Here is a 27,618-nt window from a genome sequence, read left to right on the forward strand (position 1 = left end):
ATCTTGGAAACAAATCTACTGTGAATAAATGCATGTTTACCAAAATGATTGTTTTACAGTGCAGTTAGTTCTGATATTTATAAAGTTGACATTTCACACAGTAACTTTTAAATAGTTTGGAATTCTATATAGTGTAGACATCAGTCACATCTGGAGACAAAATAAAGGAAAATGTGCAATATTTTTTATGTAGATGAGCTAACACCATGTACCTAATTACAGAACTAATTATCTGATTAATTTGTAATAAGTTGTATAACATTTTCATATCTTAAAATGTTTTTTAGAACAATCTTCAAGTGAAATAATATTTTCAAAATAAAATTCTACAGAAAAATTCTGGCTATGATATGCACATTTTTGGGCAAGATATGAACTAGAGCCAAAAGTAGTATTTGACAGTTTGATTTACTCTGCCATAATATACCAGCTTATCATTTAAATCTGTAGATAGTTTTAAAACCTTAGTCATGATGGTATATGATTATTAGTAAATATATCAGTGTTAGATATTTGGGTTTTCAGTTTAGAAAATTCATCATTTCATTGACATGTAATGAAGTATGTTTACCTTGAATGGTAAGATTTTATAAAAAATAGGGCTTCCATGATTTGGGATGTGAATGCTAAAATTTATACGTAAATTAATTAGATGTGTAATTTGGTTATGAAATCTTTTCTAAAATGACACCACCAGAAAATTAATAATTTTTTGAGATAATTATTTGTCTGGATTGGTTAATAAAAATCTGTCTTAAGAGGTTTTCTTTTAAAATATTTCTAGTGTATTAATAATTATACTTGTTTTTGTGTAATGGGGGTAAACCACACCATTAAGAGAATAAAATGTAATTTGGAAGAGGTAATTATAAGATTTGTTTGAGGCCCCTAAGTATAAATAAAGATTGGTGTGGAATTTCAGTGTACATGTTTCCTACCCTTGTAAAATGTCTTTTTTAAAAAGCATCTATTTCTAATGGCATGATACATAATAGTTAAACTTTCCAAAAATCATCTATTTTTTAATGTCTGAGTTACTCTCTTTCTTCGAAGAAACACATGAAGTATAAATAGTAGTTATAAATTATTAAAGTTTCTAACCTGTACAAAGCATGGTGTAGTGGAAATAGTCTTAAATTCATTTGGATTGTCCTGGCTCTGCTTCTTGATGGTTTTGGGCAAATCACTTAATCACTGTGGAACTAATTTTCTTAAACTATATAAGGTCTTAAACAGGGCTAGTCCTTAAATTCTTCAGTTTTAAGTAGAATTTGTAATGTCTAAACCTAAAGGAGAAGATGGGTTTAAAATAACTTAATAGCCCTTAAAATAACTCATGTGTGATGAGTTACATTTATACCCTAAAGGTTTACTAGGTGTCACCCACAGGGTTTTCCTGTCTCCTATTTTGATTTTGGTAATGTTAAGATAAAATTACCCTAAGTTACCAACTTGTATGGAATTTTATAAATACAAAAATTTACCAGTTAAACCTGAGTGGATGTAGTAGAGTTATTTCAAACAGATAAAGCTGTTCCCTGTAAGGGAGAACTTTACCCTTAACTTGAATTTTAAAAGTTTATATAAAGCTATAAAATTGAATTTCAAAATATTAAGTAGATTTTTAGTTTTATAGCAAAATTAACTGTGGATTCCAGTTTACAATATCGGTAAGACCATGGAGATGATCTGGGAAATAATCCCAAGGACAAACATAACATCGCATAGCTGCTAGTCCTTCCAGCACAACTTGTGTTTAAGCATCATTGGAAAAGCCTTTTGTTGCTACTTGTAGAGAAAAATTCTGTAAGCTAGTTTTGCTTAACTGAACCAAACCAGTGGGTATTCAAGAGACTTTGTTTTCTCTTGGTATTAAGGCAAATCACTGCCTTTGTTGTCGAACTGGTGTGAAAGCAAACTTTCACTTTGCTTTTTCCTCGGATCTCCAGCAAATAGAACATTGCTCATAAATGTTCTGTGCAGAGCTTTCTACCTTCAGTTGGGAGAGATGATCATGTATTAATATATTGAGAGGGGAGCTCTGAAGACAACTGATAAATTTGCAACCACTTAGGAAGCAGTCAATATTTTACTAAGGGAAAGACCATTACTGAGCAGTAGTCTTCACTGATACACAGAAGCCTTTACCAATCTGACCCTGCCGGTAAAAAATGTACAATGATGTTTTTGCCTTTAATGTTGGAAATTTATCATTGTTCTTACCCAAGGAAAGGCTGTTACACAGAAGTGAAATGTAAATGATTGCCTGTTCTAATTAAGGGAAGTTGCCTAGCCTGAGTGACTTAACAGTTCTCTGCTACATACTGTGTGCTTTGTCTGGAATATTATGAGGTCACTCAAGGAAAATAAAATTTTCAACTTAGATGTTGGGCCCTCTGACATTTGAGTGCCTTGAAAGGAGGGACAGTATTCCCCTTAAGAAAGAAAGGCTTCATTTGTAGGTCTTGTGAGATAAACAAGACTTAAAAAAAAAGAAAGAAAGGCTTCAGATCTTTTGTGATTCTCTTAGGGTCAGTGTCTTATAGATAGTATAAATGTCCTTGGGGGACATCTCAAGTATGAAATAATTAGAGCGATATAGGAATAAAAGCTAGCTCACACAGCTCTAAGTGGCGACTTGGAGGTGGTCTGATGGCTGCTTTGAGCGGTCATACAGGAGCAGGCATGGTGAAACATGATAATGCAAGCGTTCTGTGGTCGAGTTTGACATTGAACGTGAGCAGTAATTACAGCCACACATCTATAATATCCATCACAGTGACCATGATTAAGATGGCTCTCGGAACCTTTCTGATGGGGATCTTTTGCGGGAGGGACCGGAAGAGAGGCGTATCCGTTCTGTCGTGATGTGGGGAGGAAGCAAGCTAAGCTCCTCCGGGAGGCGATTTTTAGGAGGACTTCGAGCGGGATTCCGGAGCACACAGGCGGACTCTTCTCGCCTAACTACGTCGGCGGGTGAGTGTGAGTGTGTGTGTGTGTGTTTGTACGTGTCGCGCTCGCGAAGCCCTTCGAGCTGACTGACCTGCGCAGGCGCGGTAGAGGGCGTCCCGCTGTCTCGGTCCCCGCGGGCTGGGCCAAAAATCTGTCTTCTGCGCTGGTCCTTCCGGTGTGTTGAACACCCGGCCTAGGCTGTTACCCTCCCTTTCCCAGAGGCTGGGAAAAGTAGCTGAGGCCTAGTGGTCCTGGCGGAGGAGAGCGAAGGCCGCGCGGCCCGCCGCCATATATTCAGTGACCTTTGTCTTACTTTCGTTGAGCTCCTTCCCTAGGAGCCGGCGACAAACTGTGCCTGCTGGAGTCGCAAGGTCTTCAGCCTTTTTTCTTTTGCCTCAGCGAGAAAGGACACCAGCTGTCTTATACTTATTTATCGTCTTGTGTTTGTGTTTTATTTGCACATATCTTGCACCTCCCCCCCCCTTTTCCCCAGAGTATAAGGCAGCTATACTGTTTTTTGATGAATAGGTTAATTCAACAAACTGCGAAAATAAGATTTTAAAAAACTCACTGAACCTGATGCTTGTAGAAGACAGTTTGATTATTTAACTCCCAGTATTAACCAGAACGTTAAGTTCATCCTTTGCATGAAACTCATTTAACAAATACCCTATGCGAGGCACTGGGAATTTTAAAGAAGTGATATCTAAAAGTCATTTTAAATAAAATGTTAGTTGGAGCTAAGATCAGGTTATAAAGAACAAAAACTGGGAAACTTAAAGGCCTCCAGTAGATTGCTAAGTTGTGGGAGTTCTCAGGTGGCCTAGTGGTTACGATATCAGTGCTTCACTGCCGTGGACAGGGTTCAATCCGTGGTAGAGGACAGAAATCCCACAAGCTGTGACCCAGCCAGTTAAAAAAAAAAAAAAAAGGTGTTACTGTCAATACAGTGAAAAATAATGCTGCCTCAGTAAATACCATAGTTTAAATCAAAGTGAAGCCATGTGGTAAATGATTAAATGTAGTGTTAAGAAGGTAAGTTATAGAAGACCTAAATAGATGTTTCTCTGAGGAAGACATTTGGGTGATCCACCATATGAAAAGCTCAGTATTGCTAATTATTCAGTTCAGTCGCTCAGTCGTGTCTGACTTTTTGCGACCCCATGAACCACAGCACACCACTCCTCCCTGTCCATCGCCAACTCCTGGAGTTTACTCAAACTCATGTCCGTTGAGTCAGTGATGCCATCCAACCATCTCATCCTTTGTTGTCCCCTTCTCCTCCTGCCCTCCATCTTTCCCAGCATCAGGGTCTTTTCCAATGAGTCAGCTCTTCACATCAGGTGGACAAAGTGTTGGAGTTTCAGCTTCAACATCAGTCCTTCCAATCAGTATTCAGGACTGATCTCCTTTAGGATGGACTGGTTAGATCTTGCTGTCCAAGGGACTCTCAAAAGTCTTCAACCACAGTTCAAAAGCATCAATTCTTTAGCGCTCTGCTTTCTTTATAGTCCACCTCTCACATCCATACATGACTACTGGAAAAACCATAGCCTTGACTAGACGGACCTTTGTTGGTAAAGTAATGTCTCTACTTTTTAATATGCTGTCTAGGTTGGTCATAACTTTCTTTCCAAGGAGTAAGCATCTTTTAATTTCATGGCTGCAGTCACCATCTGCAGTGATTTTGGAGCCCTAAAAAATAAAGTCAGCCACTGTTTCCCCATCTATTTGCCATGAAGTGATGGGACCGGATGCCGTGATCTTGTTTTCTGAATGTTGAGCTTTAAGCCAGCTTTTTCACTCTCCTCTTTCACTTTCATCAAGAGGCTCTTTAGTTCTTCTTCACTTTCTGCCATAAGGGTGGTGTCTGCATATCTGAGGTTATTGATATTTTTCCCGGCAATCTTGATTCTAGCTTGTGCTTCCTCCAGCCCGGCATTTCTCATGATGTACTCTGCATATAAGTTAAATAAGCAGGGTGACAATATACAGCCTTGACTTACTCCTTTTCCTATTGGGAACCAGTTTGTTGTTCCTTGTCTAGTTTTAACTGTTGCTTCCTGACCTGCATACAGGTTTCTCAGGAGGCAGGTGAGGTGGTCTGGTAGTCCCAACTCTTGAAGAATTTTCCAGTTTATTGTGATCCACACAGTCAAAGGCTTTGGCATAGTCAATAAAGCAGAAATAGATGTTTTTCTGGAACTCTTTTGTTTTTTCAATGATCCAGGAGATGTTGGCAATTTGATCTCTGGTTCCTCTGCCTTTTCTAAAACCAGCTTGAACATCTGGAAGTTCACGGTTCATGTATTGCTGAAGCCTGGCTTGGAGAATTTTGAGCATTACTTTACTAGTGTGTGAGGTGAGTGCACTTGTGCGGTAGTTTGAGCATTCTTTGGCATTGCCTTTCTTTGGGATTGGAATGAAAACTGACCTTTTCCAGTCCTGTGGCCACTGCTGAGTTTTCCAAATTTGCTGATAATTATTAGAGAAATATAAATCTACAATGTGGTATCACCTCACACCAGTCAGAATGGCCATGATTGAAAGAAAGATCTACAAATAATGCTAGAGAGGTGTGGAGAAAAAGGAAGCCTCCTAAAAAAAAAAAAGGAAGCCTTGTGTACTCTAGGTGGAAATGTATATATATATTGGGGCAGCCACTATGGAAAACAGTATAGAGTTTCCTTAAAAAACAAAAAATAGAGTTACCATATGATCTTGCATATGGGTTGAGGGGGTTCAGTGTCAGAAGGATGATCAGGGATGAAACGATGTACTTGAACGTGGACGAGATGAAGGAGGGAGGTGTGTTGATAATGTGGAAAAGATGTGCCAGGCAGCACCAGCAGCAGTTGCAGAGGCCCTGGGGCGGAGGCATGTCTGTTGTGTTCAAGAAGCGCAGCACGGACCCTTCAGTTCCACTTCTGGGCATTTATATGGAGAAAAACTTGATCTGAAAAGAAACATGCACCCCATTGTTCATAGCAGCACTGTTTCAATAGCTCAGACATGGAAACAGACTAAGTGTCCTATGACAGATGAACAGATAAAGAAATGTGGTATATATACACAATGGAATCTTATTCCGCCTTTAAAGAAATCATGCCATTTGCAGAAACATAGATGGACCGAGAAATCGTCATATAGTGAAGTAAGTCAGAGAAAGACAAGTATCACATGGTACTGTTTATATGTGGAATCTGAAAAAAATGACATAAATGAAACTTGTTTACAATGCAGAAATAGACTCACAGACATAGAAAACAAACTTACAGTTACCAAAAGGGATAGCAGGAGTGGGGTAGGAGGGAATCAATTATGAGTTTGGAATTAACATATACACACTCATATATATATATATATATATATATAAAATAGATAAACAATAGGAACCTACTGTATACCACAGAGAACTATATTCTGTATCTTGTAATAACCCATAATGGAAAAGAATCTGTAAAAGCATGTATATATTCATATGTGTGTGTATATATATATATATATATATATACACATACATCTGAGTCACTTTCTGTACACCTGAAATGAAGACAATATTGTAAATTAACTACATGTCAATTTTTAAAACAGTAAAAAAAAAATCAGCTACAAAGCAGTTTGTATTATGAACTTGGAGATATATAGCAAGAATAGAGATACATTAAAATTTTAGCAGTGATAATGTGAAGTGGAGTTGATGATCTATGATTTTATCATTCCTTATATACTTTTTGTAGTTTTTCAGTAAGTATGTCTTTTATAATCAGAAATTTAGAAAACATACAGTGTGAACATTTCCAATTTTGGGGAGTTGACAAAAGAAATTTGGGGTCAGGGAAACTTCTTAAGGTATTTAAGAAGCTGTCTTAAAGTTGTCCAGTTTTAGAAGTTGGAGTGGCCAGAGGACCACCTTTAGTATCTGTGAGGAGGTTTCTCAGAAACTGCAGGGTGTTGCTTGAGAAGTATGGTGTGGATAAAGGGCTGTAAGTGAGGGCAAAGAATGGCCAGGGATGAGACAGGAGACATTGTAGGTCATGACAAGTACATGAAAGACCACCCACACCTCCTGGGATTGACTTTTTGTCTTGAAGAAGTGGGAAATTACTAAAGGAATAACAATCAGACTTGTTTTTAAGAAATAACACTTGGCATCTGTGTAGAAAGTGTAGGGGAGGCTCAGGGAGGCCTGAGAGTAATCAGACAGTGACGAACGCCAGAACTACAGCGTTGGCAGGGTAGAGGCCTTCTGCGCTACTAGCTTAGTACCCAAGGGGTGCTGATAAATGACTTTTTGAATAAATAAAAGGAAAAATTTCCCCATTCCTTTGAAATTTCAAATACCAGAATGTCACAGTTTCAAGGTAAAGAAGGAATTGATATGGGACTTCCTGGTGGTTCAATGGCTAAGACCCCAAGCTCCCAATGCAGGGGGCCTGGGTTTGATCCCTGGTCAAGGAACTAAATCCTGCAGGCTGCAACCAAAGATTACTCATGCCATGATAAAGACTCAGCACAGCCAAGTAATTTTTCTTTTTTTAAAAAAGGAATTGTTAGCATTCTATTAATACAAAGTTGATTAGTTTCTCTCAGTTATGGTGAAGCGATTTTTAAGGCTATTAAGAATTCTGGCCATATTGATGACTGAAGGCCTAATTACCCAGAAATGAGATGGGGTGAGAGGGAGATAGGGGTCATCACTGGCTAGAGAGCAAGGACTACGTTAAAATCTTTGAGGCTCAATTTCACGATAATACCTCATACAGTTGACCCTTGAACAATACAAGTTTGAACTGCACAGTTTTCTTAAATGCAGATTTTTTTTCAGTAAATATGTACTCCAGACACCATACTGTCTGAGGTTAGTTAAATTCAAGAATGTAGGATGGCTGATAAGGAAGGCTGTCTACAAAGTTATACCTGGGTTTTTTACTGCATGCATGCCTTGGCATCCATAACCCCCAAGCTGTTCAAGGGTCAACTGTAAATTCTTATCTATGTATCACAGTTTTCATAACTCTTTTAGAAAGATTTTTGTGATGTGGACCACAGTTAAAGTCTTTATTGAATTTGTTACAATATTGCTTCTTCTTTTTTTTTTTAACATTTTGTTTCTTGGCATTCCTTCCCCAACCAGGGATTGAACCCACGCCCCCTACATTGGAAGGCAAAGTCTGAACCTCTGGACCATCGGGAAAGTCCCGCTTAATTCTCTAATATCTCATTTACCTACCTAAAGAAATAAAGGAGGTGATAGTTGACCTGGGTCTTAAAAAGTAATACAGCTAGCAGTGATGGAAGAGAGAATAACATGAGCAGAAGTCTAGAAACACAAACTTTTTTTATGAGAACATTGAAGTTAATTTGGGCCATACTGTAAAGTCCTATAAGACAAAATTTAAAAAACAAAAATCTCAGGAAAATAATGTTCAGAGACTGTGAAAAGGCAAGACAGGAATATAAATGACCATCTGTCTTAGTTCCACTACTGCAACAAAATACCAGACTAGGCGACTTATAAACAACAATATTACTTTTCACAGCCCTGGGGACTACAGAGTCCAATGTTTGATATCTGGCGAGTGCTCACTCCCCTGGTTCATAGGTATATCCTTTTCACTCTCTGCAGTCTTTTTATATAAGGCCACTAAATTTAGTCATGAAAGTTCCATCCTTAAGACCTAATCCTGCCCAAAGACCACCACCTAATACCATCACCTTGGGGGTCAGGATTTCAACATATGTATTTGGAGGGGATATTATTCAGACCGTAGCACTATTGGGGGCTTCCCTGGTGGCTCAGATGGTAAAGAATCTGCCTGCAATGCAGAAGACCCAGGTTTGATCCCTGCGTCGGGAAGATCTCCTCGAGAAGGGAATGGCAACCCACACCAGTATTCTAACCTGGAGAATGCTGTGGACAGAGGAACATGGCAGGCTACAGTCCATGAGGTCGCAAAGAGCCAGACACAACTAAGTGACTAACCCTTGGCTTATAGCACCATTAAATTTAAAAAAAAGACACTTCACTCATGATAAATTGAAACTCTACTGAGATACCATTTTCACCTATTGGATTAGCAAAGATAAAAACGTTTGATAATACATTGCATAGGTGGCTATCAACATATAATCACTGTGGGAAAACCATCCCTAGAATCTCATATTACCCATGGAATTGCATTGGTTCAACATCTGTGAAGGAAATTACAGACTTATAAATACCCATGCCAGTTGACACAACAATTCTTGGGGTTTTATATGCAGGTAGTCTAAAAAATGTATGAAGTTACCTGTGTAATTTAATCTTATGTTTTTGGAGTAGCACAGAATTAGAAATAGCCTAAATAAACATCCATTAGTAGAGCACTGCTTAAATAAATGATGAAATATAACCATACAGTAGGTTACTGTGTAACTCTTAAAAAAGGAAGTTCTTATGCTCTATTATATAAAAAATCTTCAAGATACATCAGCGTCCAACTAATAAAAATAAATGGAAAAAAAAAAGATGCATCAGTACCTGAAAAGAGCAAGGTACAGAAGAATGAGTATACTGTGCTACATTTTGTATAAAAGGAGAGAAGTTGATATATGAAGATAAACTATGTATAGAATATCTGGATGCTTACAAGCAAATTTAGTAACATTGGTTGCCTCTGGAGAGGAAAATTGGATAGATACATAGTCAGGAGTAGGAGAGTCATTTTGTAGTGTGCACTTGTGCTTTTTAGTTAAATTTTATTTTGAAATAATTAGACTCATAAGAAGTTACAAAAATAATACAGAGAATTTCCATATACCCTTCACCCATTTCCTCAGTGATAACATCTTACATAACCATATTATTGGGCTGGCAAAAAAAAGTTTGTTGGGACTTCCACTACGTTGTATGGAAAAATCCAAACGAACTTTTTGGCTAATACAATACATTGTCAGAATTGACATTGGTGTGATACTATTAACTAAACTACAGTCCTTATTTGGATTTCACCACCCTAACATGTGCTCCTTTGGTCTGTGTGTGTTTGTGTTACTACACATAGAGATTTGTGTAATAATCACCACAATCAGGATATGGAACTGTCCCATAATCACAAAAAGTCCTGGTACTGCTCCTTTATAGTTAAATCCTACCAGCAGCCTTAAACCTTGATCTGTTTTCTGTTACATTATATTATTATTTCCATTATAATTTAGCCATTTCAAGACTTTTATATGAATGGAATCATACAATATATACCTTTTGAAAAAATTTTCCTGTAATCGGCATAAATACCCTTGAAATCCATCCAACTTTCTGCATGTATCTATAGTTAACTCCTTTTGATTTCTTAGTAGAATTTCTTGATATGAATATGCCACAGTTTGTTTAACCATTCACCTATTGTAGGGTATTTTGATTGTTTCCAGTTTGGGGCTGTTATGAATTAAATTACTATGAAAATTGATGTACAGGTTTTTGTGTGGATTAAATTTTTACTTCTCTGGGATAAATGCCCAGGAATGCAATTGTTGAGCTGCAAGATAAATACGTTTAACTTTATTGTAAACTGCTGAACTCCTTTTCATGGTGTCTGTACCATTTTACATTCCTACTAGCAATATATAAGAGATCAAGTTTTTTCATATCTTCGTCTACACCTGGTCATATCAAGGATGGTAAAATTTTAGCCAATTTGAGAGGTATGTAGTGGCTTTCATTTGCATTCTTCTAATGGCTATGGATACTTAATATCTCTTTATGTGCTTATTTGCATCTGTATATCCTCTTCTAAGCACAGAAGAATGATGCTTTTGAACTGTGGAGAAGACTCTTGAGAGTCCCTTGGACTGCAAAGAGATCCAACCAGTCCATCCTAAAGGAAATCAGTCCTAAATATTCATTGGAAGGACTGGTGCTGAAGCTGAAACTCCAGTACTTTGTCCACCTGATACGAAGAGCTAACTCATTTGAAAAGACCCTGATGCTGGGAAAGATGGAGGGCAGGAGGAGAAGGGGACAACAGAGGATGAGATGGTTGGATGGCATCACCGACTCGAAGGACATGGGTTTAAGTAAACTCCAGGAGTTGGTGATGGACAGGGAGGCCTGGTGTGCTGCAGTCCACGGGTTGCAAAGAGTCGGACACGACTTAGCGACTGAACTGACTGACTGATCCTCTTTAATGCATTGTCTTTTTATACCCATTTTATAATACCCACACCCATTTTATAACTGGATTGCTTATTTTGTTTTGTTTTCTCTGTGCGAGATTTTCATTTGTTGTTCTTGCTTCATTTCACTGTTGAGTTCAGAGTGTATATCCCAGACGCCAGCTCTTGATGGGATGTATGTTCTGCACATCTTTCCTCCCGTTCTGTGACTTGCCTTTGCTTCTTCTTAACAAGGGGTTTTACAGAGCATAAGTTTTGAATTTTGTTTAAATCCAGTTTAATCAATATTTTCTTTTATGGATTGTGATTTTGGTGTGAGATATGAGAACTCTGTGTAACTCTTAAGTCATGAAGATTCTCTGCTGTATTTTCTTCTAAAAGTTTTATAATTTTGCATTTATATCATTTTGAGTTCAGGTTTGTGTAAGATGTGAGACTTAGGTCAAAATGCTCTTTTATGTTGAGGACATCTAATTGTTTCAACACCATTTATTGAAGAGACCATTCTTCCTTTGAACTGCTTTTGCACTGTTGTCAAAAAATCAGTTGGGTAAATTTTTTTTTTCTTTTTTTTGGTCTCTCTTTGGACATTTTTTTCTTGCACTGATGTTTGAGTTTGTCTCTCCTCCATTACCTCACTGCCTTGGTTACTGTAGCTCTATAATAAGTCCTAAAATTGGGTATTTGATTCTTGCAATTTTATTCACCTTTTCCAATATTGTTTTAGTTATTCTGCCTCTTTTGCCTTTTTATATAAATTTTAGAATCGGCTTGTCTTTTACTACCAAAAAAAGACTGTTGGAATTTTGATAGAAATTGTGTTGAACATATAGATGAATTTGGGGAGGATTTATGTTGAATCTTCCACTCCATGAGCATCGTATGTTTCATCATTTATTAGGTTGTCTTTGATTACAGACCTCTGAACATGTTTTGCTGGATTTATACAGCAATGGAAGTATTCTTTTTTGGACTGATTTTAAATGAAAGAACATTTTGAATTTTCCTTTTTAGTTGTTCATTGTTAATGTGTAGAAACCACTGACTTTTTTTGTTTGTTAAATTTGTAATATCCTAGTAGTTTTCTTTGCTCTAACGTCTATTTTTTTTAAATGTTTATTGAACAACTGAATGTTTTGCTGCAGAGTAATTCATGAAGTAGGCTCTTGTGTAAATTGGAACTTGTAAACTGGATGACTATTTATTTTAGGATATATATATTATACATTATGTATATATTATATATACATATGTATACATTATATATATATGCACCTTTTTTTTCCTCTGTAAAGAGTACTGAGCATATGTATAAATCAATTTCATGTAGCCAACATGAAAGTAAGATAATTTGAAATAGTTTTGATAAATAATCTCAAAATTAATATTACCCTAGCTTAAAAGGTAATGTAGTTTTAATTTGAATGTAATTTTTAATAATTTTATACAGCATTATATGGATATAAGAACAAATGCATGAAAAACTTTAACATAGGCATTGCTTATTTTTGCTGATTATAATTTCAGGAATGTCTGATTAGAGTTAGATAGTAGACGGCAAGATTTTTTTTTTATAATTTAGAATAAAATCCAAAATTAAGAAAAAGACCCTTTTGTTTGTCAATTGTAATACAAGATTGCCATATAAAATAGTTTCTTCAGTTACATGCATATCAGGGATTCTCACTGTACAATGCTTTCTTTAGACGTTTAGTTTTCTTTTTTCAGTTTATCCAAAGAATCAGCTCAGTTGGATTCTACAAGTTAAACCATGGGTTTTCAATGAAAACAGAATCATGTGGTCCAAATCCTATAGCATGACTTTTGCCTGCCTGAATTGGATGAAAAATTATAGGTAAGTTTATTCATTACTGTGGCAAATATTTACACAATAATGTACAATAACAGTTTTGTATTGATTGTGTTTAATAAACTGTCAGTATAACTCATGTGGTTTGATTAAGGTGCTTAGTCACTCAGTCGTGTCTGATCCTTTGCAACCCTATGGACTTAGCCCACCAGGCTCCTCTGTCCATGGAATTCTCCAGGCAAGAATACTGGAGTGGGTTGTCATGTCCTTCTCCAGGGGATCTTCACAACCCAGGGATCGAACCCAGGTCTTTCACATTGCAGGTGGATTCTTTACCATCTGAGCCACCAGGGAAGGCCTTAAGGTAGCTTTTGTTTATTTAAATATTCTTATTTTTCCGGCAACTTTTAAATTTGAAAAATTTCAAACCCACAGAAAATTTGGATATAGTATAAATCCAGTGCTCACTTTTCATCCATATTCAGTGATAGCTTTCATTTTTAATGTAAGACTATATTCCTTGGAGAACTACTTTTACTTCCTCGTAATATCCTTATGACAGGACACAAATAACACAGTGCTTAAATCATAAATGTTTTGGATGCAACATAAATATATAGTGGTTAAGTATACATCCTATATAGTAAGATTGAATCAAAGTAATATCTTCATGTATTCATATATTATAAACCAATTTCTAACCTTCTGAAAAATATTGCTTAGAGTTAAGGTATGAGCTCTGTTTTCCAAATGCATGCTTCCACTTCTCATAAATGAATGAGTTCCTTTGAGATTGGATGTCTGTAAAATCATTCTTGGTCAACTGAGCAACCACCTGCTGTTATCTATTGTAAGTTAGTCCTTCATTACCCAGGCTTTGCATAAAGCATGAAAAAGAGGGTAATATTCATAAGATAATATTAAAGAAGAGTGACATTTAATTCTTAAAAGGATAGTGAGTAATCAGTATAGAATGTACTCTGTGTAGCTAAGAAAAATGTAGTACAAATTTAAATGTCATTACCTATGCTAACCTAACAACCTATCTGTTACCCAAGAACCTCTGGGGGATTTTTCTATCATGTGCTTTGACATGGGACCTGTTGTAGTGTCTGTGTGATCCCTATTTAGTCCCTATTTGATCCCATTTGATTAAAAAAAAATTTAGGTGAACTGTATACTCTTCTAGCCCTTCCCCTTCAGATTATTTATTTGACAGATGTTTCCTGAGCACCCACTATGTTGCAGGAACTGTGATCAGTAAATACTTACTACTACTATTCCGCTGCTACTGCTGCTACTATTATGTGACCCAAAAGTCCAAGTTTTATAGTTTCATTTTTGTTGTAACTTACTTTGAAAGCAAATTAATTTGTGTATATATATATATATATATATATATATATATATATATATACACACACTGTAATTATAAGAAAACTTATTTTGAAATATCAGAAAATGAACAATATATGTATTTAGAATCTAATAAATTGTAAATTAGAGTATCTTTCTACTTAATATATCCCATGCTGCATTTTTTCAAATGGTAATTTTTGCCTGGCTCTTGTTAATGACCTCTTAGGCTCCCTTGGACAAGACCATATAGTACTTCAAGGACCACTGTAGACAGTAGTGAGGTGAAGACCTTCCTGGCCCTGGCTCACAGGTGGTGGGATGAGCAAGGAGTTTATGCGCCTCTTCACTCTATGAATGACCTGAGGGTGCCGTTCATTAGGTAACAGTCCAGAAATTCTAGGCCTTTTAAAATATAGCTCTTTTCAATAATTCATTTTCTTTCAAGTTCAGTTTTCTCTTGGTTTATGCCTAGGTTCAAAACACTGTGTTTTATGTTTGCTTTGGAAATTAGAATTCTCTTCGATGTCCATTGTTCAAAACAATTAGTTTTTTTTAATAACACCACTTAAATTCTAGACTGCTTTCATAAATTAACTGGAAGTATTTTTGGTTGTTATCAAGTTAATTAGAATTAAATCCATATGAAAAGGAATTATGGTCCTGTGGCATCGAGGTCATTTTATAACATCCTTGACATTTAGGAAGTTTGATAAAAGGAATGCTACTTAGAAGGTTCAATTCAACAAATTCTTTGAGAACTTAACCTTGTTCAGAGCTTGGGGTCTAGACTCTGTAAGAGTATAAGAGCTGCTGAGGTATTCATCATTCAAAACATAGTTCATGTATTTCAGAAACTTAGAGTTTGCTATGGCAAGGGCTCATCAGAACCCAACTATCACAAAATTGCTTATTTGTTCTTCTGTGCCTGTCTTTAGTTATTCATCAAGCATTTTTCAGCAGCCGATATGGGTAAAGCTCTGTGATAGACCCAGAATATCAGATCAGACCGCACTTAAGGAGCTTCCTAACTGGTTTTGCTGGTTGAGTTAGTGCAGCGAAAGGGAAACTACTGGCGTGTTTTTACTGCCACTGAATTAGCCGGCCACAGAAACACTGAGGCAGAGAAAAGCTGAAATGCCATTCTGTTAAGCTCAACCAGTGGTTCTCAAGGTTAGCCCTGGACTAGCAACATCAGTATCGCCTGTGATTTTGTTAGAAATACAAAATTCTCAGGTCTCACGTTGGACCTACTGCTTTGGGGGTCGGCAATCTATGTTTTAGCCAACTCTCCAGATGATTCTGACGCACACTTAGCTTGAGAACCACTCTATTCCAACCTCTGTGACTCTCTTAGTGAAGTCATCACACTAAAAAAGACCATCCAGGGCAGTCCAAATTATGGTTAAAAGTTTAGATTTTATTCTAATCATAATTAAAACCATTGAAAGGGAGCAATATGATTTCAATTATAATGTAAAGGAGTCATTTTGTCCAGTGTGTGAAGAATAGATTGGACTTCATTTGAAATGGGTCCTTTCTGTTATTATTATAACTCCATTCCGGAGTTATCTCCTTAATCACTATGTAGGTTTTTCTTAGAAATCAATTAATTTAAATAGCGATAAAAGATATCCTAAGATGTCCTTATTACATATAAGATTTATTTTAATATAAGTATAATTAGAATTCCAACTATAAGTATAATTAGAATTCCAAGTATAATTAGTAGTCCAACTTAAAAGTTTAGTTTATGATATTTTGGTATCTGTGTGTGTATATGGGTGTATATATATGTGTGTGCTTATGTTTGTGTGTATGGTAAATTGTTATTATAATTATCTTAGAATTAAGGTTACTTGATTTGGATGCCTGTTTATGTGATCATAAAAACACCACTAACTTAGAAGATTAAAGGAGACTCAATTTAAAGGTTTTCTTTAGATTATTACTAAAGTAATAATTGAGTCATAATTATTTCAAGAGCTTTACTTTAAACCTCCTGCTTTTGATTACTAAAAATGTTTTATAAATTAAGCATAATATCATTTTATGCTGATAATAAGATTTTTTGTCCCCCAAATCAATAGTCTTAGATTAAAAACAGTTTAATATTTCTTTGGAAATTATACACTTTTAAGACTTTATTGATAAAATTAATAATTTGTTTTTATATATTTTTAATTTTTTTAAAGAGACAATCTTTTAAAAACAGTTGCTAATCACCAGCCAGGAAAACCTTTGTCTGGGATGAAGATACTTGATGTTGGTTGTGGTGGTGGATTGTTAACAGAAGTAAGTGATTTACGGCTTCTTGCCATTTTTAACTGGGAAAAAAATTGAGAAGTGGGTTTATGCCTGTTTTATCCTTTTTTTTTCATTGGAGAAGGTTTTCCCCCCACGTATTTTGTGTGTTTATCTTTGGCTGCCCTGGGCCTTCATTGCTGCGCGGGTCTCTCTCTAGTTGTGGTGAGCAGGGGCTGCTCTCCGGGTGTGCGGTGCCGGCGTCTCATTGAGGCGGCTTCTCATCGCAGAGCGCGGGCTCCAGGGCGTCTGGGCGTCAGTGGTATTGGCACGGGGGCCCCGTGGCTGCAGCTGCCTGGCTCTAGAGCACAGGCTCAGTAGTTATGGCCCTCAGGCTTAGTTGTTCCGGGGCATGTGGGATCTTCCCAGATCAGGGATTGAACCCATGTCTCTTGCATTGGCAGGCAGATTCTTTCCCACTGAGCCACCAGGAAAGCCCCTCTCTTATCCTTTTAAGAAATAATACTGTTCATTTTTTTTTTAATGGAAAAGTATAATGTTTTTAATATTTTTATGATTATAAAAGTAATACATTCTTTTAACTTCCTTAAAAATATACAAATATTTCAGAAAAGTATAGTGAGAAATGTTTTTTTTACACAAAAATGAGGCACTGATTAAAATAAATAAATGGGACCTAATTAAACCTAAAAGTTTTTTTACAACAAGGGAAACTGTCATCAAGGCAAAAAGATAACCTACTAAATGGTAGAAAGTATTTGCAAATGATATGATTGATATGGGTTTAGTATCCGGTCCCATCACTTCATGGCAAATAGATGGGGAAACAGTGGCTGACTTTATTATTCTGGGCTCCAAAATCACTGCAGATGGTGATTGCAGCCATGAAATTAAAAGATGCTTGCTCCTTGGAAGGAAAGTTATGACCAACCTAGACAGCATATTAAAAAGCAGAGACATTACTTTGCTAACAAAGGTCTGTCTAGTCAAGGCTATGGTTTTTCCAGTGGTCATGTACAGATGTGAGAGTTGGACTATAAAGAAAGCTGAGCACCGAAGAATTGATGCTGTTGACCTGTGGTGTTGGAGAAGACTCTTGAGAGTCCCTTGGACTGCAAGGAGATCCAACCAGTCCATCCTAAAGGAGATCAGTCCTGGGCATTCATTGTAAGGACTGATGTTGAAGCTGAAACACCAGTACTTTGGTCACCTGATGCGGAGAGCTGACTCATTTGAAAAGACCCTGATACTGGGAAAGATTGAAGGCAGGAGGAGAAGGGGACGACAGAGGATGAGATGGTTGGATGGCATTACTGACACAATGGACATGGGTTTGGGTGGACTCTGGGAGTTGGTAAATGGACAGGGAGGCCTGGTGTGCTGCAGTTCATGGGATCGCAAAGAGTCGGACACGACTGAGTGACTGAACTGAACTGAACCAAAATACATAAAAGCTCATACACCTCAACATCAACAAATAAACAACTTGACTGAAAAACTAGCAGAAGACCTGATAGACATTTTCCCAAAGAAGACATTCAGATGGCCAACAGACACATGAGAAGATGCTCAACATCCCTAATCATCAGAGAAATGCAAATCAAAACCACAATGACATATCACCTCAAACCAGTCTGAATGGCTGTCATTAAAAAGTCTACAAATAACAAATGTTGGTGAGGATATGGAAAAAAGGAAACCCTAGTACACTGCTGGTGGGAATGTAAATTGATGCAACCACTACAGGAAACAGTGTGGAGGTTCCTCAAAACACTAAAAATAGAACTGCCATATGACTGAGCAGTTCTGCTCCTGGGTATATTTCTGAAGAAAATGAAAAAACTAATTAGAAAAGATACAGACAGACCAATGCTCATAGCAACATTATTTACAAGAGCCAAGATATGGAAGCAACCTAAGTATCCATCAACAGATGAATGGATAAAGAAGATGTGATACACAACACACACACACACACATATTGTAGTATTATTCAGCCATAAAAAGGAATGAAAATTTTGCCATTTACAACAATGTGGATGCACCTAGAGGATATTAACACTTCGTAAAATAAGTCAAAGACAAATATTATAATCATTACATATATGTGGAGTCTTAAAAATAAACAAATACATATAACAAGACAGAAACAGATTCACAGATCAGAGAACAAACTAGTAGTTGCCAGTGAGAAAAAGGAAGGGGGGAAGTGCAAGATAGGTATAAGAGGATTAAGAGGTATAAACTACTGTGTATAAAACAAATAAACAAGGGTATATTGTATAGCACAGGGAAATATAGCTATTATTTTATAATAACCTTAATGGAGTATAGTCTATAAAACTATTGGATCACTGTGTGATTATATATCTGAAATTAATAAAATATTGTAAATCAACTATACTTCAGTTTTTAAAGAAAGAAAGAAAAAAAGCACTGGTCATTCAAATAGTTTTGAAAATTTTGTTGTCTCTTTTCTCCCAGGATATTAGGCCGTTTCCACTGGTTTAAATGTACTGATAAGCTGTCCTTTTGCACTTGCTTCAATATCAAAATGTAAGAGTCTTGCAGGCTTTGGGGGCTCTCCCCTTTTTAGGTGCTCTAGAGTTCTTAGAAGAATACTCATTCTCCCTGTGAACAATATTTGCTTTAGCTTAGAGTAAATTTTGTAATCTTCTATTAACACAGTAACTTTTTGTTTCAATGCTGCATGGCAAGCAGACTTTTGAAAGATATTTTAAGTAACAGTGTAGGTAGGAATCAAATATCAGTGAAGATACAGGGGTGTGTCTTACCGTCAAGGTTATAACAGCCAAGTTGACAGTGATGTTAACGGAGACCTTTGATGCATAACTGTTTCCATATGCATAGAACATATGTTCTTCATATGGCAGTGGGCTGGTTTCTTTTGACATCAATTATAAAATTTTAGGAAATGTAAAATATGTAAAAATACATCCCATAGAATCAAGAATATGAGGTGTAACAGCAAGCATCACCCTCAATGGTGAAAAATTGAAAGCATTTCCCCTGAAATCAGGAACAAGACAAGGGTGCCCACTCTCACCACTACTATTCAACATAGTTTTGGAAGTGTTGGCCACAGCAATCAGGGCAGAAAAAGAAGTAAAAGGAATCCAGATAGGAAAAGAAGTGAAACTCTCTCTGTTTGCAGATGACATGATCCTCTACATAGAAAACCCTAAAGACTCTACCAGAAAATTACTAGAGCTAATCAACGAATACAGTAAAGTTGCAGGATATAAAATTAACATGCAGAAACCTCTTGCATTCCTATACACTAACAATGAGAAAACAGAAAGAGAAATTAAGGAAACAATACCATTCACCATTGCAACAAAAAGAATAAAATACTTAGGAGTATATCTACCTAAAGAAACAAAAGACCTATACATAGAAAACTATAAAACACTGATGAAAGAAATCAAAGAGGACACAAACAGATGGAGAAATATACCGTGTTCATGGATTGGAAGAATCAATATTGTCAAAATGGTTATACTACCCAAAGCAATCTATAGATTCAATGCAATCCCTATCAAACTATACCAACGGTATTTTTCACAGAACTAGAACAAATAATTTCACAATTTGTATGGAAATACAAAAAACCTCGAATAGCGAAAATAATCCTGAGAAAGAGGAATGGAACTGGAGGAATCAACCTGCCTGACTTCAGACTGTACTACAAAGCCACAGTCATCAAGACAGTATGGTACTGGCACAAAGACAGAAATATAGATCAATGGAACAGAATAGAAAGCCCAGAGATAAATCCACGAACCTATGGTCACCTTATCTTCGACAAAGGAGGCAAGGATATACAATGGAAAAAAGACAACCTCTTTAACAAGTGGTGCTGGGAAAACTGGTCAACCACCTGTAAAGGAATGAAACTAGAACACTTTCTAACACCATACACAAAAATAAACTCAAAATGGATTAAAGATCTAAATGTAAGACCAGAAACTATAAAACTCCTAGAGGAGAACATAGGCAAAACACTCCCCGACATAAATCACAGCAGGATCCTCTATGACCCACATCCCAGAATTTTAGAAATAAAAGCAAAAATAAACAAATGGGACCTAATGAAACTTAAAAGCTTTTGCACAACAAAGGAAACTATAAGCAAGGTGAAAAGACAGCCCTCAGATTGGGAGAAAATAATAGCAAACGAAGCAACAGACAAAGGATTAATCTCAAAAATATACAAGCAACTCCTCCAGCTCAACTCCAGAAAAATAAATGACCCAATCAAAAAATGGGCCAAAGAACTCAACAGACATTTCTCCAAGGAAGACATACAGATGGCTAACAAACACATGAAAAGATGCTCAACATCACTCATTATCAGAGAAATGCAAATCAAAACCACAATGAGGTACCATTATACGCCAGTCAGGATGGCTGCTATCCAAAAGTCTACAAGCAATAAATGCTGGAGAGGGTGTGGAGAAAAGGGAACCCTCTTACACTGTTGGTAGGAATGCAAATTAGTACAGCCACTATGGAAAACAGTGTGGAGATTTCTTAAAAAGCTGGAAATAGAACTGCCATATGACCCAGCAATCCCACTTCTGGGCATACACACCAAGGAAACCAGATCTGAAAGAGACACGTGCACCCCAATGTTCATCACAGCACTGTTTATAATAGCCAGGACATGGAAGCAACCTAGATGCCCATCAGCAGACGAATGGATGAGGAAGCTGTGGTACATATACACCATGGAATATTACTCAGCCATTCAAAAGAATTCATTTGAATCAGTTCTAATGAGATGGATGAAACCGGAACCCATTATACAGAGCGAAGTAAGCCAGAAAGATAAAGACCATTACAGTATACTAACACATATATATGGACTTTAGAAAGATGGTAATGATAACCCTATATGCAAAACAGAAAAAGAGACTCAGATGTATAGAACAGACTTGTGGACTCTGGGAGAAGGCGAGGGTGGGATGTTTCAAGAGAACAGCATCGAAACATGTATATTATCTAGGGTGAAACAGATCACCAGCCCAGGTTGGGTGCATGAGACAAGTGCTCGGGCCTGACGCACTGGGAAGACCCAGAGGGATCGGGTGGAGAGGGAGGTGGGAGGGGGGACCGGGATGGGGAATACATGTAAATCCATGGCTAATTCATTTCAGTGTATGACAAAAACCACTGCAATGATGTAAAGTAATTAGCCTCCAACTAATAAAAATAAATGGAAAAAAAAAAAAAGAATATGAGGTGTATCAAATGGTAAGTGAGTACACTTTTACTGTATGTGTTCTATGGCTTTTTCAGTGTATTATTACAGATCTTATGTCTCCAAGTTAAAATAATTTGATTTTCACTTTTGTTAACTAAGGAGTTATAAAATAAATGCTGTGCAGTGTTTTGATCAAAATTAAGCCTTTTTTAAAAATCTTAGGCATGTCATGGGAAGTGATCAAATGTAGAGGTTGAAAGAAGAATTGGATGTGAAGAATCGTTTCTAGTCAGTCACAGGAGAAACTATGGAGAAAAAAAATGTTCCTTAGAGAATTTGAATATTAGAAAATTTTTCTTTTTACAATGACATGTTTCATTTATTGCACTCTGTAAATATTTTAATATTGTACTATATGCCTATAAATGTATCTAGAGAATGTAGATAAAAATTTCCTCACTATTTGTTAGTAGTTCTTAATAAGTTTTTTGTTGTGATTATTGTTCTCACTTTTAAGCTTTTCATTATGGAAATTATCAAACGTATAAACTAGAGAAAATGGTATATTGAACTTACATGTACCCATAAACGCTCTCCAGTAATTCCCCTCGTGCTTGATCTTGTCTCCTTTTTGAGAAGGTTTTTATTGCTAATGTGTTCTGTTTTCTTCCTGAGGGTAACAGTTTTCTATGCCATTAGCCTCTAGGGCGGCTTGGGGCTTCAGTCATTGGAATCGATCCTGTGGATGAGAACATTAAAACTGCACAGCACCATAAATCATTCGACCCAGTCCTGGATGAGAGGATAGAGTACAGAACGTGTTCCCTGGAGGAGATTGTGCAAGACACTGCAGAAATGTTTGATGCTGTTGTAGCTTCTGAAGTTGTAGAACATGTGATTGATCTAGAAACATTTATACAGTGCTGCTTTCAAGTGTTAAAGGTAAGACTTGCAGAGTTTTCTTGCTTGTTTTTTCTTTTGAGTACATGTTATGTATCCGTAGCAATAAATGTTTTATAAACTTGAAACCAGGAAGACAGAATCTGGGGACAACATCTCTACTGGAGGTTATTTCTGCGTCTCAGCTTGCCCTGAGTCCTGGGGTTTTCCAGAGCCAGTATCTTGATGTCCAGGGATCCTGAAAACTGTTGGTATTGAACACTGTAATACAAACAATAGATTTACAGTGGTATTTATCCCTTGGTATAATTTGGATTAAATACCTAACAGGCACTGAATGACAATTACTAAGAAATTAATTTGGGTTAATACTTTAAAAAATCATAATTAGCGTAAACTGGTTAGCCAGCATTTGTTAAGTCAGTCTATATACATGGTATGTGTAATAGTTACCAGCTTTAAAAGAAGGGAAGAAAAGTGAAAGTGTTAGTCGCTCAGTTATCTCTGACTCTTTGTCATGGACTATAGCCCGCCAGGCTCTCTGTCCATGGAATTCTCTAGGCAAGAATACTGGAGTGGGTAGCCACTGCTTTCTCCAGGGGATCTTCCTGACCCCGGGCTGGAACCTGGGTCACTTGCATTGCAGGCAGATTCTTTACCATCAAGCCACCAGGGAAGCACTTGATACAAATGATCTCATTTGATCTTACCTACAACCAGGTGAAGAGGGTAAGACAGGCATTCTGAACGCCTTTGACCTGGAGAACATCAGAATTTGAGAGATGTCAGAGGTCACATGGTCTTTAAGTCAAAGTCACTAGGTACTTAAGTGGGACATAAGGCTATATCTTTTTATTTCAAGTCTGGTTCTTTCCATTACATTATTTTGCTTATGTAACTTGCCACAGACTTAGTCCTCTGAAGGTGGTTCCAACTCTGTTGTTTATATATTCAAGAGGTAACCCCCTAAGTTCAAGAGCTAAAAGGATTAAATGCTTAGCCTTCATCTAAATTTGTTGTTATTGTTGTTCAGTCTCTAAGTTGTGTCTGACTGTAGTGACCCCATGGACGGCAGCACGCCAGGCTTCTCTGTCCTCCACTATATCCCTGATTTTGTTCAAATTTATGTCCATTGAGTCGGTGATACTATCTACTATGTCATCCTCTGCTGCCCCCTTCTCTAAATAGAGCTTTTAAAATATACTTTTCCTTTTAAAATAATTTTAAATTTATAGATGTTGCAAAGACAGTACACAGTGTTCCTGTTCCCAAGTGTCCTACTGTTAGCATCCTACCCAATAAGGGTAGGAACTGATAAGAGCAAGTGTGGTACCCAGGGCATGATGCCCGAGGCCGCACTCACTGGTCAGTGCCAGTCCTGTATTTGCACACCCCAGAGAGGGGGCACCCCCTCGGGTTTAGTGCTCAAGGGATCTCATTAGCCTCACCATAGTCCTAGCCCTGAATATAGCCCATGGTATATTTTTCAAAGCTACAAAATTAACATTGACATTATACTATTAAGTACACTACAGACCCTGTTCAATTTCATTAGTGTTTGCACTAATGTCATTTTTCTGTTGCAGGATCCAATCCAGGATTCCACATTGCATTTAGTTACCACGTATCCATAGTCTCCTTCAGTGTGTATTGTTTCTTGATGGTGTTCCCTCTTAAATGAGCCTTATTAGGCATAGCTCCTGTCCAAGCAAAACTCCTGAATTATTTCTTTTTGTGTAGTGTCTCAGTATGTATGTTTAGATGGAGAGTCTTTCACATATGCTAGGAATACTGGCAATGTGGAATTTAAAACTAATTTTTGCTTTAATGGAAAGCTTATTTTTAAAAAAAATAAATGACCAATACTCACCACTGTTTCCTTAGAATAAGATTTTATGAAACACAGATTAGATATTTATAATTGATTTTTTCCTTAGCTCTATTGAGATATAATTGACACACAAGTGATTTTGAATATTTTAGAATACTAAAGTTTTACAGAGAAATGTTACAATGTGTCATGAAATAGTGTCTGATATTTTAGTTTTAAGGGTACATCCCAATATTATAGGGCCTTTCGCATCATTTTTATTTTTGGTTTGGAGTGGTATTTGAGATATTTTCTTATATATATATATAAGATATATATATATATATATATATATATATCTTAATATGATTATCTTGGAGGGGCATTTTGTCTCCATCAGGTGCTAATGAGAATGTTTAAAAGAGCCATTTATGTTTTTGCCATTTGTGGGAGTAAATATGCATGTGTGCGTGCTAAGTCACTTCAGTTGTGTCTGACTCTTTGTGACCCTATTAACTATAGCCTGCCAGGCTCCTCTGTCCCTGGGATTTCCCAGGCAAGAACACTGGAGATGGTTCCCATTTCCTTCTCCAGGGGATCTTCTGAATCCAGAGATTGAACTCTTGTCTCCTGCTTGGCAGGTAGATTCTTTACCACTGGGCCACTTGGGAAGCCCAGACGCTTTTCCTACCGTAATCATTAATGCTTTTGTCGGAGAACACTTACCAGCCTTGCTGGCCTGTGCAAGCTGTGGGGCTGTGTGCTGCGCCAAACAATTTAGGCAGGCTTGGCTTCCCCCGAAGAGAAGGCAGTGTTAACACATTCAAGCGTCAGTGTGGACATGTAACAAGGACAGGCAGCCTAATCTCATGTCTATACTTTTATTATAAAGTATTTGATATGTACAAAAGAATGTATTTAATATAAACATAAGTCATAGTAATGTATGATTTTAGAAGTTAGCTGTAAGCACTGTTGCATAAACTCAGTGAGTGCATCTATAGTGGATTGCCTATAACAACGAATTTCCCAAGAGGAAAATAAATATTATTTTGGTAAATTATATTTTGTTTACACTTGTGTATCTTAACTGCATTTAAATTATTTGGAAGGGAGGAGGAGGGCGAGGGAAGCCAAGCTTTTATCTAGCTGATATTCCTGACATATAAAATTTTACTTCTATTCATATTATTTGTAGCCCAATGGTTCTTTATTCATTACTACAATCAACAAAACACAGCTGTCCTATGCCTTGGGAATTGTTTTTTCAGAGCAAATTGCAGGTATTGTACCAAAAGGTACTCATACCTGGGAGAAGTTCGTTTCACCTGAAAAGCTAGAGAGCATTCTGGAATCAAGTAAGTATTAATGTTTCCAATTTTCAAGGCCTAACTGTACTTTTGAAAGTGAAAGTCACTCAGTTGTGTCCAACTCTCTGCAACCCCATGGGCTGTGCAGTCCATGGAATTCTCCAGGCCAGAATACTGGAGTGCATAGCCATTACCGTCTCCAGGGGATCTTTCTGACCCAGGAATCAAGCCGAGGTCTCCTGCATTGCAGGCAGATTCTTTACCAGCTGAGCTCCCAGGGAAGCCTTTTAATGTGCCAATAATTATTAATCACAGAACCTAGTACTGAATGAATTAGGCCACTCTTCTTTGGATGTTGGTTATCTCTCCTCAACTAGATCATAATTCCTAAAAGTTAGGGTTAGGTATTACATACCTCTTCTCTCTCACCTGTGGCACCTAACCCAGGGTCAAGCAAATCATAGACGATAATGAATCCTTTTTGGCTATTTAGCCCTCTCGTTTAAGGATTAGGTACAAATGTCTTTAATTTACATATCCTCAGTTTGTCCTGTTGAGGTCATTCTTGGATCAGCTTATCTCACGTTTTCTTTTTCCTGATTCCTGTGTGTGTGTGTGTGTGTGTCCGTGCGCACGCACGCATGTGGGCGCATCAGTCACTCAGTCATGTCCAACTCTTTGCCATGTCAGTTGTATTTTGAACTTCTTTGTCACTTCTTAGGTAGTGTTTCATACCAGTTATAGCATGCCTTGTAGCATGGTTATTTTGGTATCTATAACATCTTTCTGGCTGTAAGCTCCTTGAAGGCAAGATTGTGAATCCTTTTTTGTGCTCCCTGTAATTCTAGCCCTGCTTTATACCTCCTGAGGACTTGATTTATCTGTTGAATTCCTGTCAAGTAACAACATTGGTCTGTTCATTTATTTGGCATTTAGTATTCCTTTTGAGTATTTAGACTCGTGTGTTTCATGCTTTTTGTTCATATAACAGTATATCAATAAACTTGATTTTACTAAGACTATTATCTGTTCAATGAAATATAGTAATTTCTGCAAGTTAACATTGTTGAAAATGGAGCTGAAAAAAATATTTTAAAGGTGCTTGATTGGAATAGTCACTTGTTGGCAAGTATTTTCTAATAACAGCTAACATTTATCCAGCACTTACCCAAATTCCAAATATCATGTTCTGTTGCAGTAAAGAATGAGCTATAATGGTTACAAAATATTTGTGTCTGTTGAGTTATAAATCTTTTTTTTTTTTTTTTAATATAGAGAGTTGTGTGAGACTCTTGGCTTGTGGAAGGTAAATGTTTGTTAAATATACTCTGTTTGATATATATTTTTTAGACGGTCTGTCAGTTCAAACTGTGGTGGGAATGCTCTACAACCCCTTCTCAGGTTACTGGCATTGGAGTGAAAACACCAGCCTTAACTATGCAGCTCATGCTCTGAAATCCAGCCTCCAGGAACACCCAGCGCCTGCCGAGTTTGCTTTAAAGGGGGAAACAGAAGAGCTCCAAGCTGAAGCCTCCACCAACTCAGGTGTGCAGGAAGAGCTGAAGAAATGAACTGTTTCTAAGGGCTATAGTATAATGGCTTGAAAGTCTGATGTTTACAAATATATAAAATATATTCTGTTTGTTTTTTGAGACAGGTTCATAAAGAAAAAGTCAATAAAAAGGGTTAAAACCTTAGATAAAAGCTTTTGCTGTTTCATCTAATAACTATCTTCAAGGGTTATTCTGTGGATAAAAAAAGTTTTGATGAGGTTTTATGTGATCTAGAAGTTTCAGTTCCTCACCCTTTGTTACATGATGACTATTTAGTT

The 27,618-nt window shown here is 37.0% G+C and overlaps 1 protein-coding gene across 3 annotated transcripts; it reads left to right on the forward strand.

Annotated features, from left to right (window-relative positions):
* Nucleotides 1-1,655: 1,655 nt before the first annotated feature.
* On the forward strand, nucleotides 1,656-27,491 carry COQ3 (coenzyme Q3, methyltransferase). 3 transcript variants are annotated; one of them, XM_070450067.1, is made up of 8 exons: nucleotides 1,656-2,976; nucleotides 10,555-10,638; nucleotides 12,838-12,964; nucleotides 14,505-14,657; nucleotides 16,471-16,570; nucleotides 22,467-22,709; nucleotides 25,676-25,835; nucleotides 27,138-27,491. In XM_070450067.1, the coding sequence occupies exons 1-8, from the start codon at nucleotides 2,868-2,870 to the stop codon at nucleotides 27,356-27,358; spliced, it is 1,197 nt and encodes a 398-aa protein (XP_070306168.1). In that variant the 5' UTR covers nucleotides 1,656-2,867; the 3' UTR covers nucleotides 27,359-27,491. The 3 variants fall into 3 exon arrangements, with proteins under 3 accessions (XP_070306168.1, XP_070306169.1, XP_070306170.1); XM_070450069.1 differs by lacking the exon at nucleotides 10,555-10,638 and adding an exon at nucleotides 5,183-5,314 and having other exon boundaries at nucleotides 2,914-2,976; XM_070450068.1 differs by lacking the exon at nucleotides 10,555-10,638 and having other exon boundaries at nucleotides 2,821-2,976.
* The last annotated feature ends 127 nt before the right edge of the window (nucleotides 27,492-27,618 follow it).

Source organism: Odocoileus virginianus, chromosome 19, assembly GCF_023699985.2.
Source record: "Odocoileus virginianus isolate 20LAN1187 ecotype Illinois chromosome 19, Ovbor_1.2, whole genome shotgun sequence".
In the NCBI taxonomy this organism is placed as follows: Eukaryota; Metazoa; Chordata; class Mammalia; order Artiodactyla; family Cervidae; genus Odocoileus; species Odocoileus virginianus.